General features: G+C 44.7%; 3 protein-coding genes across 7 annotated transcripts in view; 2 read left to right on the top strand and 1 right to left on the bottom strand.

Annotated features, from left to right (window-relative positions):
• The first annotated feature begins 1,188 nt into the window (after nucleotides 1-1,188).
• Nucleotides 1,189-2,374, top strand: LOC128399261 (uncharacterized). The gene has a single exon (XM_053360522.1). It carries the CDS (start codon nucleotides 1,214-1,216, stop codon nucleotides 1,781-1,783), a length of 570 nt encoding a protein of 189 aa, XP_053216497.1. The 5' UTR covers nucleotides 1,189-1,213; the 3' UTR covers nucleotides 1,784-2,374.
• A 2,530-nt stretch (nucleotides 2,375-4,904) lies between these two features.
• LOC128399262 (uncharacterized) lies at nucleotides 4,905-5,610 on the top strand. The gene has a single exon (XM_053360523.1). The coding sequence runs from the start codon at nucleotides 4,945-4,947 to the stop codon at nucleotides 5,512-5,514; it is 570 nt and encodes a 189-aa protein (XP_053216498.1). The 5' UTR covers nucleotides 4,905-4,944; the 3' UTR covers nucleotides 5,515-5,610.
• Nucleotides 5,611-8,980: 3,370 nt separating this feature from the next.
• The window catches only part of CALCOCO2 (calcium binding and coiled-coil domain 2), a 33,774-nt gene continuing 23,621 nt past the window's right edge, over nucleotides 8,981-19,133 (bottom strand). For 4 of the 5 annotated variants that reach the window (XM_053360506.1, XM_053360508.1, XM_053360509.1 and 1 more), the window contains exons 8-13: nucleotides 18,881-18,971; nucleotides 17,486-17,608; nucleotides 15,989-16,075; nucleotides 13,858-13,978; nucleotides 11,229-11,257; nucleotides 8,981-9,438 (exon numbers count right to left, since the gene is read on the bottom strand). In XM_053360506.1, the coding sequence (XP_053216481.1) occupies nucleotides 9,262-9,438; nucleotides 11,229-11,257; nucleotides 13,858-13,978; nucleotides 15,989-16,075; nucleotides 17,486-17,608; nucleotides 18,881-18,971 (628 nt within the window). In that variant the 3' untranslated portion in view covers nucleotides 8,981-9,261. The remainder of the gene's footprint in view (nucleotides 9,439-11,228; nucleotides 11,258-13,857; nucleotides 13,979-15,988; nucleotides 16,076-17,485; nucleotides 17,609-18,880; nucleotides 18,972-19,133) is intronic. The other variant, XM_053360507.1, reaches the window with a different exon arrangement.

Here is a 19,133-nt window from a genome sequence, read left to right as displayed (position 1 = left end):
CCCCCTCCCCCAATCAACAGAATATTAGCAATCCGCCCTGTGGGAAAGACCAGTTCAAGGGCATATCCATATATGTTGGGACAGTGATGTACTAAGAGAGCCCCATGGTTGTTACAGAGGCCGTGAAGTCTCGAGCTGGCTATATAGGCACACATCTCACATTTGGGGGTCATAGGACACCGAAGGCTTGTGCTAAATCATTTAATATTAATTAAGTTTATTATATGTACATGTCACTTCACATACCCAGAGGTATCCCATACAATTTGCAATAATGAAACACAAAATAATAAATACATGTTCTTTCTTTTTTAAAAAAACTGCAAAATATTATAAAATGTGTTCACTCCAAAGAAAAAAAGATAGGCATCTAAACCTGCACAATATATCCACTCTCTCTGCATAAACAGGTATCTTTGAGAAAGAAGCTTAGGCTGCAATCCTAAACATACTTCCAAAGGAGTAAGTCCTATTGAACTCCCAAGCAGAAACACATGGAGCTGAATAGTCAATATGATCGCAAATTTTAAAAAGACAATACCATTTCAATTTATTTTTAATTATCAGTTTTTATTCACCCTGCTACATCATGTTGTCCACCAGATCAGGATGGGGGAAATTATACATAAAAGGAAAATCCATAATAAAAAATATTTTTTAAAAAAGGAACAGACTGTATTCTAAATGCATGGTGCATGTTCGTTATCTGCCAGATTTTGCCTGTGGTTTCAAGAGATATGGGGATGCCAACCAATCAAGCCAGAGGTTTGTGGATCTTAAGAAGCTCTGCTTTTCAGATGATGAAAAACTGCCAATGGTATTTTCACATTATTAAAGAAAAGAAAAACACTGTCACCATGCCAAAAGGCTCTGCAACGAATTCAAATAACCATAGCAAAACTGGATTTGCTGATATGCTATTTGCAACACAAGCAGCAGCAAAAGTCACTCCATGACTTGTACAGTCAGAATGCGGAACCGGTCCTATTAGCTGGCCAGGCGCTGGTTACATCAAAACTTCCTGCATCAGAGAAGCTACTCTGCAAAACTTCCAGCATGCCTGCTGCCAACAAGACAGTAATGACAGTTCCACATCACACCCCCTAGAGTTGAGCCAATGAAACAACAGCCGACTAACTATAAAAAGGAAGGTGATTCTTCCCCTCGCTACACATTGCCTGTGTCTGGAGAAGAACGGTGGTGGTGTTTCACCATGGGACTTTTACTTAGCCGGATTCAGAGTGCTTTGCAGAGCTTCTATGGGACGGAGGCTCGTATTCTCCTGCTGGGCCTGGATGCAGCTGGCAAAACCACCCTCCTCTATAAGCTGAAGTTGAACGAAACCGTCACGACCATTCCCACCATCGGCTTCAATGTGGAAACGATTCAGCCCATCAACAACGTCTCTTTCACCATGTGGGATGTGGGTGGTCAAGACCGGATCAGAGTCCTGTGGAGGCATTACCATCCCAACTCAGATGGGCTGGTCTTCGTGGTGGACAGTGCAGATTGCACTCGCTTTGAGGAGGCCAAGTCCGAGTTGGAAGCCCTCCTGGAGACCAAGGACTTGCAAGACGTGCCCGTAGTGCTGCTGGCCAACAAGCAAGACTTGCCTGGAGCGTTGCCACCACTAGAAGTGGCCGAAAAAATGGGGCTCAGGAAACTGCGAGGGCACCGGTGGCATGTGCAGGGCTGTTGTGCTGTGAACGGAGATGGAATCCCCGAGGCCATGTGGAAGCTGTCCGAGATGGTCAAGGTGTATCGCAAAGCCCAGGGTAAATAGTCAATTGGGGAGGCATATAAAGAACCCCATGTTGCATGGAGGACACAAGACACCCTGCTAATCAGTTGCTTCTTCTGCCTCAGATGCTCTGGAGATGCCTTCATCTGTGCAAGGTCTATATGGGACTCTGTCCTGCTTATCCACTGCTGCCATGGGATTTGGGAGAAGGTGCACATGCCTTAGTGTGCTTCTTGGACACTGAACATGGTATACTATTGGACTATTCACAGGACTTTTGTGATCCACTGTCTGGACCGATACAAAGGCATTCTTTTAATTCAGAATGTTTCTTATGGGCCAACACTGCTGCTTTTACTTTTGTTCAACACATCATTAACCAAAACGAAAATTCCTGGACTTTAAAACTTGTATAATCAGCCGCACCACTATAATCTCTGGATCCTAGGTTATCTGAGTGCTGCTGTAATATAATGTTGATCATATTCCATTCTACTTCGCACTTGTGTATTGGAAAAGTCCTTCTTTTTCCTCCTATTTTGTACCCATAGCTCAGCTCTCTTCTCTCTTCTTTAATGTCGTAGGATTGTATTTTGCCACTTCTGTTTTTCAAAATGTTTTATTACTGTTATGTCAAACCATTTTAATTTAATTGAAAAGAAATCTCTGTTTTCTATAAACAAAATCAATAATAAATTTTAAAAAGACAAAATAAAATATCTTGGCATTTTCTTTATCTCCAGTGTGTGGCTTATAACTTGGTCTTTAAAATACGTTAGGGCTGCCAGCGGTTCAAGAAATGGGGTTCACAGTGTATTGGAAACCAGATTTGAGGTCTTTATGGTAAAAGCTGCTAATTCATGGGTTGTATCCGATGCTAGTTGGATTATGACTGAAGCTTAGTTATGTCTAATAACTTCCGTGAGTCTACTCAGAGAAGGGCTAGCACTGGATGCAACCCTAATCTCCATATCACTCTCAGAGGCCCCGAGTGTGAATATAGCCATGCTATCTGCTCAACACATTTAGCTCCTTCAGTGTTTGTGTACATCTCCTTCTACTTGATACCCTCGTATGGTTTAGTTGTAATAATCTGGGCTGGCACAGAGTGAGGTGGCGGCTCCCATTCCCTTTCGTATTGTGCTTACAGTGATGCGACTTGATCTTTATTCTCACTGTAGTACATTGAGCTGTGCTCCATGGGGTGGTGGAATGAATTAAGTTCGTAACTAAAGGTACCACTGTATGGGACTCTATCCTGCTCATCCACTGCTGTCATGGGATTTGGGAGAAGGTGCACATGCCTTAGTGTGCTTCTTGGACACTGAACATGGTATACAATTGGACTAGTCACAGGACTTTTGTGATCCATTCTCTGGACCAATAAAGGCATTCTCTTAATTCAGCATCTTTCTTATGGGTCAACATTGCTGCTTTTCCTTTTGTTCAACAAACCATTAACCACCACCCACCCCACTCACAGATGAAAACAAAGATCACCACAGCCAATCACAAACAAACAACCACACCCTAGGCCAAGCCCAACCTCTCTCACCACCAAAGGAACACAAGTGAATAGCACAGGACCTGCACAAGTGACGCTGACACAAAACCCCACATATATTAAGTATATTAGAAACATCACCACCCGACCCCACCCCCACCCATCTCTCCCCCCTTTCCCCTTCTTCTGAATGTCTCAAGAAATGAAACTGATCTGTAAAAAATGTTTCTTGGAGAAATATAGAGAGATAGAGAGACATTGCACATACTTTTGTAAGCTAAGAAAATCTTTAATAAAAACACATTTTTATAAAATCAACCATTAACCAAAACGAAATTTCCTGGACTTTAAAACTTGAATAATCAGCCCTACCACTATAATCTCTGGATCCTAGGTTATTTGAGTGCTTCTGTAATGTAAAGTTGATCGTTTTCCATTCTACTTCTGCACTTGGGTACTGGAAAAGCCCTTATTTTTCCTCTTACCGGTAATTTGTACCTATAGCCCATCTGATTTCTCTCTTTTTTAATGAAGTAGGATTGCATTTTGCCACTTTTGTTTTTTAAAAATATTTTATTACTGTTATGTCAAACCATTTTAATTTAATTTAAAAGAAATCTGGGTTTTCTAAAAATAAAAAGTAAAAAAATGAATGTTTTTTAAAAAGACCTATTAAAAGCTTTTTATTTATCACCAGAGTCTGACTTAAAACTTGGTCTTTAAAATACATCAGGGCTGCCAGCGGTTCAAGAAATAGGGTTCATAGACAGTATATTGGAAACCAGATTTGAGGTCTTTATGGTGAAAGCTGCTAATTCATGGGTTGTATCGGATGCTAGCTGGATTATGACTCAAGCATAGTTATGTCTATTAACTTCCATGGGTCTACTCAGAGAAGGACTAGTATTGGATATAACCCGTAATCTCCATTTCGCTCTCAGATGCCACAAGTGTAATATAGCCATGCTATCTGCTCAACAAATTTAGCTCCTTCAGTGTTTGTGTACATCTCCTTCTACTTGATACCCTCGTATGGTTTAGTTGTAATAATCTGGGCTGGCACAGAACGAGATGGCGGCTCCCATTCCCTTTCCTATTGTGCTTACACGGAAGAGACTTGATCTTTATTCTCATTGTAGTACATTGACCTGTTCTCCATGGGGCAGTGGCGCTCTTTTTCTTTGTCACTGCTGTGTATATTGCTTTAAGCTGCCAAGCTGCTGCATATTTGAAAATCAATATATGATTTTTTTTTTTAAGGAGCAGATGCAGGGCATTTTGGGGAAAGGAGTGGCAGCAATGTATTAAGAGGACAGAGCTGTGCTTGGAGGGGCACTGGGAGACGTTTCCTCATTTGTACCATTTAAATAAGATTGAAAAGCCAAAGAGGTCATGGGCATACCAGGTAATATTGCAACACAAACAGCAGCAAAACTCACTCCATGACTTGTACAGCCAGAATGCTGAACAAGTCCTATTAGCCGGCCAGGCGCTGGTTACATCAAAACTTCCTGCATCAGAGAAGCTACTCTGCAAAACTTCCAGCATGCCTGCTGCCAACAAGACAGTAATGACAGTTCCACATCACACCCCCTAGAGTTGAGCCAATGAAACAGCAGCCAACTATAAAAAGGAAGGCGATTCTTCCCCATGCGTCACATTGCCTGTGTCTGGAGAAGAACGGCGGTGGTGTTTCACCATGGGACTTTTACTCAGCCGGATTCAGAGTGCTTTGCAGAGCTTCTATGGGACGGAGGCTCGTATTCTCCTGCTGGGCCTGGATGCAGCTGGCAAAACCACCCTCCTCTATAAGCTGAAGCTGAACGAAACCATCACGACCATTCCCACCATCGGCTTCAATGTGGAAAAGATACAGCATATCAACAACGTCTCTTTCATCATTTGGGAGGTGTCTGGTCAAGGCCTGATTAGAGGACTGTGGAGGCATTACCATCCCAACTCAGATGGGCTGGTTTTCATGGTGGACAGTGCAGATTGCACTCGCTTTGAGGAGGCCAAGTCCGAGTTGGAAGCCCTGCTGGAGGCCAAGGACTTGCAAGACGTGCCCGTAGTGCTGCTGGCCAACAAGCAAGACTTGCCTGGAGCGTGGCCCCCACTAGAAGTGGCCGAAAAAATGGGGCTGAGGAAACTGGGAGGGCACCAGTGGCATGTGCAGGGCTGCTGTGCTGTGAACGGAGATGGAATCCCCGAGGCCATGTGGAAGCTGTCTGAGATGGTTAAGGTGCATCGCAAAGCCCAGGGTAAATAGTCACAACCGCAGAGTAGGCCGCAACTAGACTTAACGGTCAGGGGTCCCTCTACCATTTTAAAAGACCCCCATGTTGCATGGAGGGCACAAGACATACTGCTAATCAGTTGCTTCTTCTGGCTGAGATGACTCTGTACTGCTTATCCACTGCTGCCATGGGATTTGGGAGAAGGTACACATGCCTTCGATGGTTGGATGGTGTTCTTGAAGCTACCAGCATGAGTTTGATCAAACTGCGGGAGGCAGTGGAGGACAGAAGTGCCTGGCGTGCTCTGGTCCATGGGGTCACGAAGAGTCGGACACGACTAAACAACAACAACAACAACAACAACAACATATGCCTTAGAGTGCTTGTTGGACACTGAACATGGCATACTATTGGACTATTCACTGGACTTTTGTGATCCATTGTCTGGACCGATAAAGGCATTCTCTTAATTCAGAATGTTTCTTATGGGCCAACATTGCTGCTTTTCCTTTTGTTCAACACATCATTAACCAAAACAAAAATTCCTGGACTTTAAAACTTGAATAATCAGCCTCAGCACTATAATCTCTGGTTGATAATTTTCCATTCTACTTCCGCACTTGGGTACTTGAAAAGCCCTTCATTTTCCTCTCGTTTTATAGCTATAGCCCATCTGATTTCTCTCTTCTTTAATGACTTAGGATTGTATTTTGCCACTTCTGTTTTTTAAAAATGTTTTACTACTGTTATGTCAAACCATTTTAATTAAACCAAAAAGAAATCTATATTTTCTAAAAAATAATAATGAATAATTATTTTTAAAAAGACATATTATACTAATGTGGGCTGGCACAGAGCGAGGTGGTGGCTCCCATTCCCTATCGTATTGTCCTTACAAGGAAGAAACTTGATCTTTATTCTCATTGTAGTACATTGACCTGTGCTCCGTGGGGCAGTGGCACTGTTTTCCTTCGTCACTGCTGTGTATATTGCTTTAAGTTGCCAAGCTGCTGTATATTTGAAAATCAATATATGCGTCTTCTTTTTTTAATGAGCAGATGCAGGGCATTTTGGGGGAAGGAGTGGCAGCGAGGTGTTAAGAGGACAGAGCTGTGCTTGGAGGGGCACTGGGAGATGTTGCCTCATTTGTACTATTTAAATAAGATTGAAGAGCCAGAGAGGTCATGGGCATACCTGTATATGGGACTGGAGGGCACCCTCTTGTCCTTCTCCACAGGCAGCAAAACATCTTGGGACGGCTTCTTGTTGAACAGATTGTACCTAAATCACACACTTGTATGAGTCTGAATACCAGTTACCAGGACTCACTGGGGGTGGGAGAGGGAGAGTGTTGTTGCGCTCAGGTTGTTGTTGTTATTGTTCTTTAAATTTGTACACCACCCTATACCCGCAAGTCTCAGGGTGGTTCAGAGATTTTATTTGCGGTCGTCACAGAATGTGGGACTAGATGGGCCTTTGATCTGATCCCATAGGGCTCTTCTTGTGATTTTTCTGTCTGTCTGTCTGTCTCTCCCCCCTGACCCCCATTACATATTCTAATCATTGGAATCAAAGGGAAAGAGCGCAGAATGAAGTTCCCAGTTGGCTGCTTTGAAATATAAGATGAGAAAAACTGAAGTCCACTTATTTAATATTACACTGCAGGAGGCCAAGCAATACAACTTTACATTTTCAGCATTGGAAGAGGTGTTAACATACCATGCTTTTAAAAAGCAATCATCAAAAGTAGTTGAAAGCAGAACGCTATTAAAACACAAAATGGATTTCCCCCAACAACATTAGAGGTCTATCAGTAATCAATACATAGTAGGCAATTAACCATGTTACAGCTTTTGGTCTTGCATAGGAGAACACATCTACATCAAAATTACAAAGATTCTTTTGAACAAGTATTCTACATATGTAATCAGCAGGACTATAAGTTGAAGGTTGCTTGTTTAAAAAAATCAGAGAATCCAAGTTTGCATCGAGCCTTGCAAATTCCCAAACAGCAATGAAATCGTGAAGATTCTCTTCTATTAAAAGGTGGGTTTTTGTTTTGTTTTTAATGTTGTCACTTTGATTCCTGAGTTACCATTTAGAGCCAGTAGATAAATAAGAGGATTAAAAAACAAATTCTTAGAACAGAACCATTTCAAGGCCCCGAGCCTTTCATTCCATAGGCTAAAGAGACAGGAGGCTTTCAAAGCAGCCTGGAAAGTAGCCATTGCCTCACAGTCTGGCAAAACAACCCAAAGACAAGTGAATGTGGAAGAGACAAAGTAGCCTACATATCACATATTCTGAATTAGGAGAGTTTCATCTCCTAATGTTTACCTGATGGCTGTTCTGGTGCCCACTATAGCCGCTATAAGGACACGCACAGACTCCAGTCAGATTTGTTGGGCGGGCTCAGAGGCAGGTGTGGCACCAGAGTCTTTGAGACTGCCCTCCTATTTACTTGGAAGTAAAGCTCACTGAAATCAGTGGGGCTCATTTCTGAGTAAATGTGTTTTTGACAGCAGTCGTGCCGCAAAATGTGAATGATTTAGGATAAGTCCTAAACATAAAACGTATCACACAGAGCTTGCCACCATAGAATCCATTTGGCCTACTTCTATCCCAGTATTTTTTCCCCTCGTGCCACCACTGTTTTGAACAGAGTTTACCTCAGATGACCTGTGTAAGACGCGCTGTTCTTAAACTGCTCCCATTCATTTCAGTGGGGCTGCACAGAAAACAGCTTTCTGGCGAGTTCTGCCTATAGCGCAATGGTCAGCAACGGGAGAACACCCCCCCCTCTATCCAGCATGGTGAGTCTGATACTATTCAGGGATGCCAAGCTACCACTCTTTTCCCAGTTGCCTGCCTGGAAGTGAAAGATGCCTGGAGAAAGTAATCCTGTGGCTAACTAAACTTGCTGGCATGGTCACTTTGGGAAATGGCGTGGGGAGTTATGAAATTACGGCCCACCAGCCAACCCTCTTTCACTTCTCCACTCCTTGGAAAGCTAGCTGTTGACCAGAGCAACAGCATCTGCAAAGTGGCTTTTTGATGGTGTGAGACATTTTGACTTAATTTTCACTTGTGCATCATGCTCCTGTTCAATCATAAAGGCATTTTGAACACTAGTATTTTAGTTGAAACCAAGTTTGAGCTCTCTGCTCCCCCCCCAAACACCACCATTCAGAAGCACTTTACCCAAGATGTGATGTAATAGTGGCGAGCACATAAACTTTCTTCTCTTCTTATCTTTGTCCAAAACAGCTTGAAGGCAGGTAAGGCTGCTACTACACTTGTGGGGTGTTTCACAATTATCTACTTCCTTTACCGAGAACAGGACACAAAGCAAGCGAAGGTGGAATTTCTATAGTTTAGACAGCTAGGCAAACTATTGTTAACGAAACAAATCTCTTCTGCTGTAGGGGTTTCTGTCAATTGCAAACGCATAGGAAGAAAATCACCATTCATTTTAATAAAATGCTCATCCCTTTGAAATAACTTGTAACAAGCTTTAATCTGTTGAAAGATGTACTTAGTCAAGAAATATGTGTCCTTTTCCATAGCAGAAGCATAGTGCGTTTAGCATTTAACAGGTGTGGATAACAGACGGAAGGAAATGCTGCAGTCCCAGCAACAAGTTTTCCCCTGGCATGGCAAGTCTAACAGCACAGAAATCCTTCTGTGCCAGTCTCTGTCATAACATTAAAAGGGGGGGGGGGAGTGGGGTAAGATAAAGAGGCACTATCCCTTTGTAGCTTATGCAAGTAGACCAAAATTTAGTCTAAGCCGTGGCAGTAGACATGGTCGTCATACACTTGCTTGTTGGAGTTGTCAAAGCTCTCGTCGCAGTACGGACACTCCAGAAGATGGCTGCGCACATGATCTGAATACTGCTGCTCCCCGATGTCATTAGGGAAGACTTCGTCGCACATGGGACATTTTCTCACGGAGACCTAAATGGAGGCGAGAATGAGAACGTGGAAGCATAATAATAATAATAATAATAATAATAATAATAATAATAATAATAATTTTTATTTATACCCTGCCCTCCCCAGCCAAGGCCAGGCTCAGGGCGGCTAACAAGCAATAATAAAAACAAGCTGAATGACTACAACTTAAAAACAAGATTAAAATACAACATTAAAATATTGAAACATTAAAATATTAAAATGCAGCCTCATCACAGGAGGAGAAAGGAAAAAAGGGGGGGAGGGAATCAAATTGGCTCCAAGCCAAAGGCCAGGTGGAACAACTCTGTCTTACAGGCCCCGCGGAAAGAAATCAGATCCTGCAGGGCCCTGGTCTCATGAGGCAGAGTGTTCCACCAGTGTTAAAAAGGCCCTGGCTCTGGTTGAAGCTAATCTAACTTCCTTAGGGCCCGGGACCACTAGGGTGTTGCTATTTATGGACCTTGAGGCTCTCCGTGGGGCATACCGGGAGAGGCGGATTATCTGCTGCAAAAATGCAACTGAGCACGGGTACCTGAGGCTGGCTAGGGCAGGGCAATGAGAGCAAGGGCGACAGAACTTAAGGGCCTGGAAGCACCACCTCATTTGCTGCCCCTCCTTCTTATGGGTATTTCCTGCCAAAGCAGCTTAACAGTGGACAGATATATATTTTTTTAACCTGGTAGGGTAGGGTGCGGGGGAAGTGAAAAAGTGCTAAGAATGAGAACCCATCTGCAATTGCTCTATTAGGGTTGTAAGGTCTCGGGCTCTTACTTAAGTTTCAGAAGTTTAGCTTCCCTCCTTAAGGTAAAGGTAAAGGGACCCCTGACCATTAGGTCCAGTCGTGACCGACTCTGGGGTTGCGGCGCTCATCTCACTTTATTGGCCGAGGGAGCCGGCGTACAGCTTCCGGGTCATGTGGCCAGCATGACTAAGCCGCTTCTGGCGAACCAGAGCAGCGCACGGAAACGCTGTTTACCTTCCCGCCATTTATCTACTTGCACTTTGAGGTGCTTTCAAACTGCTAGGTTGGCAGGAGCAGGGACTGAGCAACGGGAGCTCACCCCGTTGTGGGGATTCAAACCACCGACCTTCTGATCGGCAAGTCCTAGGCTCTGTGGTTTAACCCACAGCGCCACCCGTGTCCCTTAGCCTCCCCCCTTCGGATCACCTAAAAAAGGAGTTAAAAGTGCGAGGAAGAGAAGCCAGTCCATTTCCCTGCAGATGACCCACCCCCAGCTTTCTCTGCCCTTCTCAAGCTTTCCAACACTTTCTTCCAGGTGGTACATCTCTATTATTCTAAAGAAAGGGCAACACAGAGGTGGACGGGCGTCGGATATAATTTTGAAAATAGACAGGAGGGAAAAGTTATAACTCTAAACTGTTGATCAAACAGAGCTAGCAGCCTAAGAGCTTTTAAAGCAACCCCATGTCTGATTCCATGCTGTATGGGCTTCCTCACTAAATTCTGAACCTTGGCTTAAGGCACCCTAAATACCATACTAAAGGGCATTAATGTGGTGTTTACTGTGTTATGTATGCATAACAGCAATCATCACATGTTCTTCCCCTTGTTTAATCCCTGCCTCCAATTCCTTCCCCTTCCTCTGTTGTCTCCCATTGTGTAATTTATAGACTTTAAGCTCTTTGGGGCAGGGACTTGTCCTCTTAAGATTCCTTGAACAAACGTCATGTATATGGATGGTGACACAGTAAGCAAAAATACTGGGGAACGAATGAAACAGAACAGAAAAAAACCCCCAGAATCTCATGAAACACACACACAAACTTACCAATTCTGTCTCAGGAATTGCTGGGTTTACTGCAAAACAGATGACACATCTTAGCCATAACAAGAAAATGCAATGCTCTTACATAAACTGATCTATCTAAAAGTTTGGCACTTTTATTTTGCTATTTATTTTATGTCTTTGAGACTTTTTTGATTAATTTGTTTTTGTGACTGTGTGGAACCCAGTTCAGCTATTGATTGATTGACTGCAGAAATGGATAAAAGCCCCCCATCCAAACAATGACTATTATCAGTGCAGGTAAGAATATTTTTATTTTTTTAAATTTTTATCATCTACAATACTGTCTTATTTATTTTATAGTACAGTACATTGATTATTGCTTTCATTTTATGGATCAATGGTCTCATTAGATAGTAAAATTGATGTTAAATTGCTGTTTTAGGTGTTGTTTTTAAAAGTGTGGAACAGATTAATTTGTTTTGCATTACTTTCTATGGGTAAGCGCGCCTTGGTTTTGGAATGCTTTGGTTTTGAAACAGACTTCCAGAACGGATTAAGTTCAGGAACCAAGGTACCACTGTATAGGGAAGGGTTCTGCTTGATCACTGAGGTTCATACTTTGCAAACAGAAGGTTCCATGCTCAATCCCCAGTTGACTCTGGGAAAAAGCTCCTGTCTGAGACCCTGAAGAGCTGTTGCCAGCCAGTGAAGGCAATACTGGACCAATGGTGTGACTCTGTATAAGGCAGCTTCCTATAAAGCTATTACAATCTGCTGCACAAAGTTTCCAGCACTGCAATACATGACCGCACGTGTAGGTCACATAACAAATGCACAGAAGATGGCAGTGTGTATCTCCTTGCAAATTTCATTTGGATGACAAATCTGTTGCACACAAGACCATCTGATGGAACAGAGGGCATTTCAGGCAAAGGGACTGTGCAGGACTCTGTGCCCATTCCCATTTCAACATATTCCAACTATTCCAGTATACTACTGTTTTCCTGCACCAAAGTTCACTGTGTGCTGTCCACATTGTTCCTTCCTATGCAGGCAAAAAAGCAGTATGGCAGTCTGATAAATATTAAACATGGTTATTAAGTGTCTAGAACAGACCCTAATCACTGTGTAAAGAACAAGCAGGCACAGTCCCTGCCCTTAGGAAAATAAGGGAAAGAAAAGGGTATTTGCAACAGGGGACAAGGTGCCAAGCCCAGGGGAGGTCAAAATCAAAATGCATTCAATAGAAAGGTATGTTTGTAGTTAACCAAAAACTTCTAACCCATGAAACAAGAGAGGTAGAAGTGCCTTATGTTTCAAATTTGAAGAAGCACACTGGGAGATCAGTTAGGGATTTCCCACATAATAACACACAGTTTTGTCCTGTGAGATGTTTGGAACAAGTACAGTGACAGATGGCAAAAGCCATATTTTAGAGGAAAACTACACAGAAGTGAAAACTGTGGAGTTGAGGGAAGAGTTGCCTCTGAGGAGCAAAAGTTAAAAAGCAAAGATAGATAGATAGAAAGAAATGCATTGTCCTTGGCTGAAGGACAGACTAATAGGTTGAATTCAGAGAGATGGGTGGAGACAGAGAAATGTGTGCACGTCAATCAAGCTTTCCCAAACTTGGGTCTTCTGCTGTTTTTGGACTACAACTCCCATTATCCTTAGCTAGCAGGACCAGTGGTCAGGGATGATGGGAATTGTAGTCCAAAAACAGCTGGAGGCCTGAGTTCGGGAAACCCTATTGCAGATCATAACAGCACTAGAAGAGCCCAGCTGGATCAGACCAATGGCCCTTTTGGTCCAGCACCCTGTGCTCAAAGAGCCAACAAGATGCCTGTGGGAAACTCTCAAGTGGAGAAGGGCTCTCTCCTCCTGTTGTTCCCAGCTAGTGGTATTCAGAAGTATACTGACGGTGGAGGCAGAGCAGTTTGATCATATTTGAGATCAAGGAGAAAACAGCAGAAAGGCAGTCAGCAAACACAGTAAGAACTGATGGGGGGGGTGATTGGAAGCATCAGCAGGGGGCAATGATAAAACTAGAGGGCAAGAAGACCAAAACAGATTAAACATACGCATCTGAATGCAATGAAAAGAAGAAGCTCCTTTGTACCAAGTCAGATCATGGGTCCATTGAGATTAGTATTGTTTATACCGACCTCCAGAGTTTTCAGACTGGAGCCTCTCCCTGACCTACCGGAGATAGGTAAAGGTAAAGGGACCCCGACCATTAGGTCCAGTCGTGACCGACTCTGGGGTTGCGGCGCTCATCTCGCTTTATTGGCCAAGGGAGCTGGCGTACAGCTTCTGGGTCATGTGGCCAGCATGACTAAGCCGCTTCTGGCGAACCAGAGCAGCGCACGGAAATGCCGTTTACATTCCCGCCAGAGCGGTACCTATTTATCTACTTGCATTTTGACGTGCTTTCGAACTGCTAGGTGGGCAGGAGCAGGGACCAAACAATGGGAGCTCACCCCGTCGCGGGGATTCAAACCGCCGACCTTCTGATCGGCAAGCCCTAGGCTCAGTGGTTTAACCCACAGCTCCACCTGCGTCCCCAGGGATTAAATCTGGGGCTTTCTGCATGCTAACATCAAGAGGTAAATGCATGCTCCTTTGCCTCCAGTTGGACTCTTCTAAGTGGGTTCTCTAATGCACTCACCAGTATAAGGATTGCCATACACCAGGACTGAGTTTTCTGGTGACTGGGTTAGGACCCCAGGTGGATGATCCAGAATTTCAGGAAGGTGCACCATCAGTTCCTCATTCTCCCGCCTTAATCTCTGCAAAGAAACAAATGGTAGAATGAGAAGCCAGGATCACCTGGAGTTACGGTTTGCAAGCAGCTTGAAGCAGTTCAAGTCTGAAATACAGAAAGCCGTGGCTAACAGTGGGGTCCAGATGTTCCTGGACTACGACTCCCATCAGTCCCAGCCAGCATCAGGACTGATAGGATTTGCAGTCCATCAGCATCTGAACATCCACAGGTTTTCTTCACGCTGGCACTAAAGGAAACCTGTTTCTTTCCTATTCCCCCTGCTCTTGTGTTATAATGCCAGACAATTCATACCAATTCAGGGGAAGGGGATTGGCAAGAATACTTTTGAATGGACAATGCCATTTTTGGTGTTTCAGAAGAAGTGGGAGGCAGGAACCAGCCATTAATCCAGTGGTAGTGTTCAGGGAGAAAGGAATACTCTTGGGCAGGGTGCAACAGCTTTGCTGTATTATTATCATTGCTAATTTACTGATAGCTTCTCTTGTCATTCTGGGTCCTTCAAAGCAGCCTCACAAATAAGGCCATGAAAAGTTACAAGCCCATAGACTCTCTATTGTCCCACTTCCTCAGCCATACTTATATTTGTCCTTTGGAACATACAGACAGTTTCAAAGAACCCAGAGCATTCCAGTTTATGAAAGCTGCTTTGGTTTGGTTGCCTGGAAGCACTACTTGCTTTACATTTCCAGAGGGGTAAACCTGCTAGTCTCTTACAGCAAACACAGCACAGAGACATAAATTTGTCTGGACTACAGCATACTACATGTGATGGAGTGGATTGTAGCCCATGGAGGCTTATGCTATAATAAAATTGTTAAGTCTTTAAGATGCTGCACACTTTGTTGTTGTTTTGATTTGCCAAAGGAAACCAGGTGAGCAGTTTCTTACAAGCTTGTCTTCATAAATCATTAGACATACCTTGGGTTGAAGTAGGTTCAGGTTGAGCATTTTCAGATTGCGCTCTGCGGCGACCCGGAAGTAACGGAAAGCGTTACTTCTGGGTTTCGCTGCTCGCGCATGCGCTCAAAATGACATCGTGCGCATGCGCGGAAGCAGCAAATCACGACCTGCACATGCGCAGACGCGAGCTGCGTTTGCTTCAGGATGCGAACAGGGCTCCGGAACAGATCCCGTTCACATCCAGAGGTACCACTGTATTTATTATTACTAATATTATTTATTCAACTTATATGCTACCCTTTATCAAAAGATCCCAGGGCAGTGTGCAACATTAAGAACATACTTTAAGAAACATAATAATAAAAACATAATACAGAGCATAATAATAAAATAGTCATAATAACAACCCGCCCCCTCCACATTGAACAGACCATAGATTATTCATGGCCAGAGACCTGGGTAAAGAGGAATGTTTTGCATGGCACCCAAAGACATATAAGGATGGTGCCAGGTGAGACTTTCTGGGGAGAGCATTCCACAGACAGGGAGCCACCACGGAAAAGGACTGTTCTTGTGTTGCTTTCCTCCAAACCTCTTGGGGAGAGGGGACATAGAGAAGGGCCTCAGACGACAAGCGTGGGGTCTGGATCTGTTTGTATGAAGAGAGGCAGCCCTTAAGGTATTGAGGTCCCGAGCTGTGTAAAGCTTTAAAGGTCAACACTAGCACTTTGAAGTGGGCCCGGAAACTAATTGGCAGCCAGTGCAGTTAGGTATTTGCTTTCCCAGTGGCCTAGTACAAGGATTGCCAATTCTAGATAAGAACCACCTTGCTGGTTCAGACTTGAAGGTTCATCTATTCCAGGAGCCTGTTTCAGACAGCAACCAACCAGATGCATCTGGGGTGCACATAAGCAGGGCATGAAGGCAATAGCCCTCCTGGCTGTTAACCCGATGCTGTGGGACCACAGCTCCTTCCCACTGGCCATCGTGGCTGGAGCTGATGAGAGTCCAGCAACAACTGGCTATCCCTGACTTAAAAGAAAGCACATTTCTTTTCAGAGCGCTGGAGCGTTTATGCATTCCTTCTCCAACCCCCATTTAACTAAACTTGCACCTTGTTTTCCTTTTCCATTTCATTCATTTCCTTCTGCAGCGTCTGATGTGAAAGAACTTCCTCTTCCAGTTTCTTCTCCAAATTTTGCTGGGGGGGGGGGCAGGTAAAAAAAAAGCGATTTGTATTTGGACAATGTCGCCTATCATTGTCACACCACACCTCCCTGGAGGAGCTCAGGTTTCCCCACCCACCCCTCAAATACCCCCAATTTTATTGTTAAAACCACTCTATGAGCTAGGTTAGGCTGAGAGATGGTGACTAGCCCAAGCTCACCCATCAGTTTCATAGCTGATGGGAAATTTAAACCTGGTTCTAATCAGTCTAAGTCCAAAACTCTAACCACTATAAAGGTAAAGGGACCCCTGACCATTAGGTCCAGTCATGACCGACTCTGGGGTTGCGGCACTCATTTCGCTTTATTGGCCGAGGGAGCCGGCGTACAGCTTCCGGGTCATGTGGCCAGCATGACTAAACCGCTTCTGGTGAAGCAGAGCAGCGCACGGAAACACCATTTACCTACCTGCTGTAGCATACCTATTTATCTACTTGCACTTTGCCGTGCTTTCGAACCGCTAGGTTGGCAGGAGCAGGGACCGAGCAACGGGAGCTCACCCTGTTGCGGGGATTCGAACCGCCAACCTTCTGATCGGCAAGTCCTAGGCTCTGTGGTTTAACCTACAGCGCCACACGTGTCCCACTATACCAAGGTTGGAAACCCTTTTTCATAGCTCAAGGGCCACATCCCCTTCTGGGGAACCTTCCAAGGGCCACATGCCAGGGGTAGGCACAGCCAGAGGCAAAAGTTGCCAGACTGACACATACAATGTACAGTAGACTAATTTGCGTACACAGTCACAACCGGCCTTCACTCTATCCCCCATCCAGGCAAGCCAAAAGCATCTTCAACAGTTCCAGGACACGTTCCAGTCAGGCAAAAACACTCAAGGAGGGATGGTGGGGGGGGTGTGGCTTGGGAAGGAGATGTGACCTGGAAAAAGTGTCCCCGGGGGCCAGATAAAGGCCTGGAAAGCTGTATTTGGCCCCCAGATCTCAGGTTCTCCACCTCTGGAATACACTGAAAAATAAGTCTCACGGAAGTGTAGCAGCCTGCATGAAGAATGTCCAGATTAATATTGCAATGCTCTACTCATTTTCCACACTGAATTCAATAAGACTTACTTCGGGGTAGACCTGCACAGCATTGCACTGTATGCTATCTCTGTTTAAGTCTAAATCCATTGGCAGGAGGCCCGGCAGCACAGAAGCTACCTGCTGGTTTTAAAGTCTGAACTTCAGAGAGCAAACCACTTCCTGCATGCTCTAAATAGTCCACCTCAAAGTGAGCTGCTTCCTGCTCAAGAAGTCTGAAACTCTCTCAAGACCTTTAAACATTTGCTTTGGCGGATAAAACTGTGCAGATCCCCTATGTCTGTGTTCTTTCTTTTACCGTCTCCTAAACCACTGTAACAATGAAGAGGTGGGGGGAGGGAACCTTACCTGTCTAAGCAAGGTGGCATTTAATTGATAATTCTCCTCCTTCAGCTGCTCCAGGTGCCTTGCCTTGTCTTGGACTGCCCCTTGCAGGTCTTCCACTTTGTTCTGTTGACTCTGCACTTGGGACTGAGATGAAAGTAGAGGCACACATGACTCCCCAAACGCAGATGATGACAGGTATGCTGGGCTATCAGGCTTAAACTTAGCCCCATCAAGTTTTGTTAAGATTTCTAGCTTGATATTGTAGGTGAGTTAGGTCTGCTTGTGGCTGTCAACATCTCCAGCAGTCATCTGTCATGTGCGTGTGTGTGTTTTGCCCCTGGGCTTAAGGCATATTGCTGTCCAGTAACTCATAAGGAGTATTTTCTGTTGAATTAACCTCAGTCTAATGTCGTGGGGGGACGCAGGTGGTGCTGTGGGTTAAACCACAGAGCCTAGGACTTGCCGATCAGAAGGTCGGTGGTTCGAATCCCCGTGACGGCGTGAGCTCCCGTTGCTCGGTCCCTGCTCCTGCCAACCTAGCAGTTCGAAAGCACGTCAAAGTGCAAGTAGATAAATAGGTACCACTCCGGCGGGAAGGTAAACGGCATTTCCGTGCGCTGTTCTGGTTAGCCAGAAGTGGCTTAGTCATGCTGGCCAGATGACCCAGAAGCTGTACGCCGGCTCCCTTGGCCAATAAAGCGAGATGAGTGCCGCAACCCCAGAGTCGGTCACGACTGGACCTAATGGCCAGGGGCCCCTTCACCTTTACCTAATGTCGTGGGAGGCAGGTGTAATATTATGTACAGCTCTTCCCCATTGTATAGGTGTTAGGTGTGCTTCTAATTCTTTGCTCCACTTATATCTTATTGGGTTCTAGATGTAACTGCTTAGCGTACTACATTCTAATGTTCACAGGCGCCCCTTGCATTTTCCTGAGAATAAGGAACTTGCCATTTGAAAGTTTGTCTGCTGCGCTCAGGGCCAACTCCCATCAACCCAAGCCAGCATGGCCAATGGTTAGGGATGATGAAAGCTGTAGCCCAACAACATCGGGAGGGCCAGAGGTAACCCCACCCTCTAATCCAGGCTTCCTCAACCTCGGCCCTCCAGATGTTTTTTGGCCTACAACTCCCATGATCCCTAGCTAGCAGGACCAGTGGTCAGGGATAATGGGAATTGTAGTCTCAAGACATCTTGGAGGGCCGAGGTTGAGGAAGCCTGTTCTAATCTGAACAAAAACATGGCCTCAGTGTACGAATGAGATCAATTATAAATACTTGAGTGTATCTGGCCATCTGCTTTTAAAGAACCATTTCATTTCCTGTTTTCCAAAGGACAACTGGGTTTTTAAGAAACCTTCTCAGCTACCTATGTTCCCTTAGGAACATGCCAAGGGAACATGCAGGATTTTCCCACCTGAAGTTGATCCACACAATTCAGGGTGTTTCTTAGCTTCTTTTCCAGCTGCTCCTTTTCAGCCAACACCTTTTTGTTCTCTTCTTTGGTTCTGTTTGGGGACAGATGTTGTGGATGAATTCTTGCAGTCACATGCCCAGGCCCCCTGCCTCCCTGCCACAAGATACATCACCTTGGTGCCTGCTAAATGCCAGCCCACACCTGCGCTCTCAGACTCACCAAAAGGCTCAGTTTGTCCCTCTGCAGGTTCAAA

Source organism: Podarcis raffonei, chromosome 13 (assembly GCF_027172205.1).
Source record: "Podarcis raffonei isolate rPodRaf1 chromosome 13, rPodRaf1.pri, whole genome shotgun sequence".
NCBI classification, from domain to species: Eukaryota; Metazoa; Chordata; class Lepidosauria; order Squamata; family Lacertidae; genus Podarcis; species Podarcis raffonei.
The sequence above is the reverse complement of the archived record's forward strand: the minus strand, read 5'-3'. Positions and strand labels throughout refer to the sequence as shown.

What these genes read in the sequence shown, in the direction of transcription:
- LOC128399261 (XM_053360522.1), top strand. Translation starts at nt 1,214, where the DNA reads ATGGGACTTTTACTTAGCCGGATTCAGAGTGCTTTGCAGAGCTTCTAT.
- LOC128399262 (XM_053360523.1), top strand. Translation starts at nt 4,945, where the DNA reads ATGGGACTTTTACTCAGCCGGATTCAGAGTGCTTTGCAGAGCTTCTAT.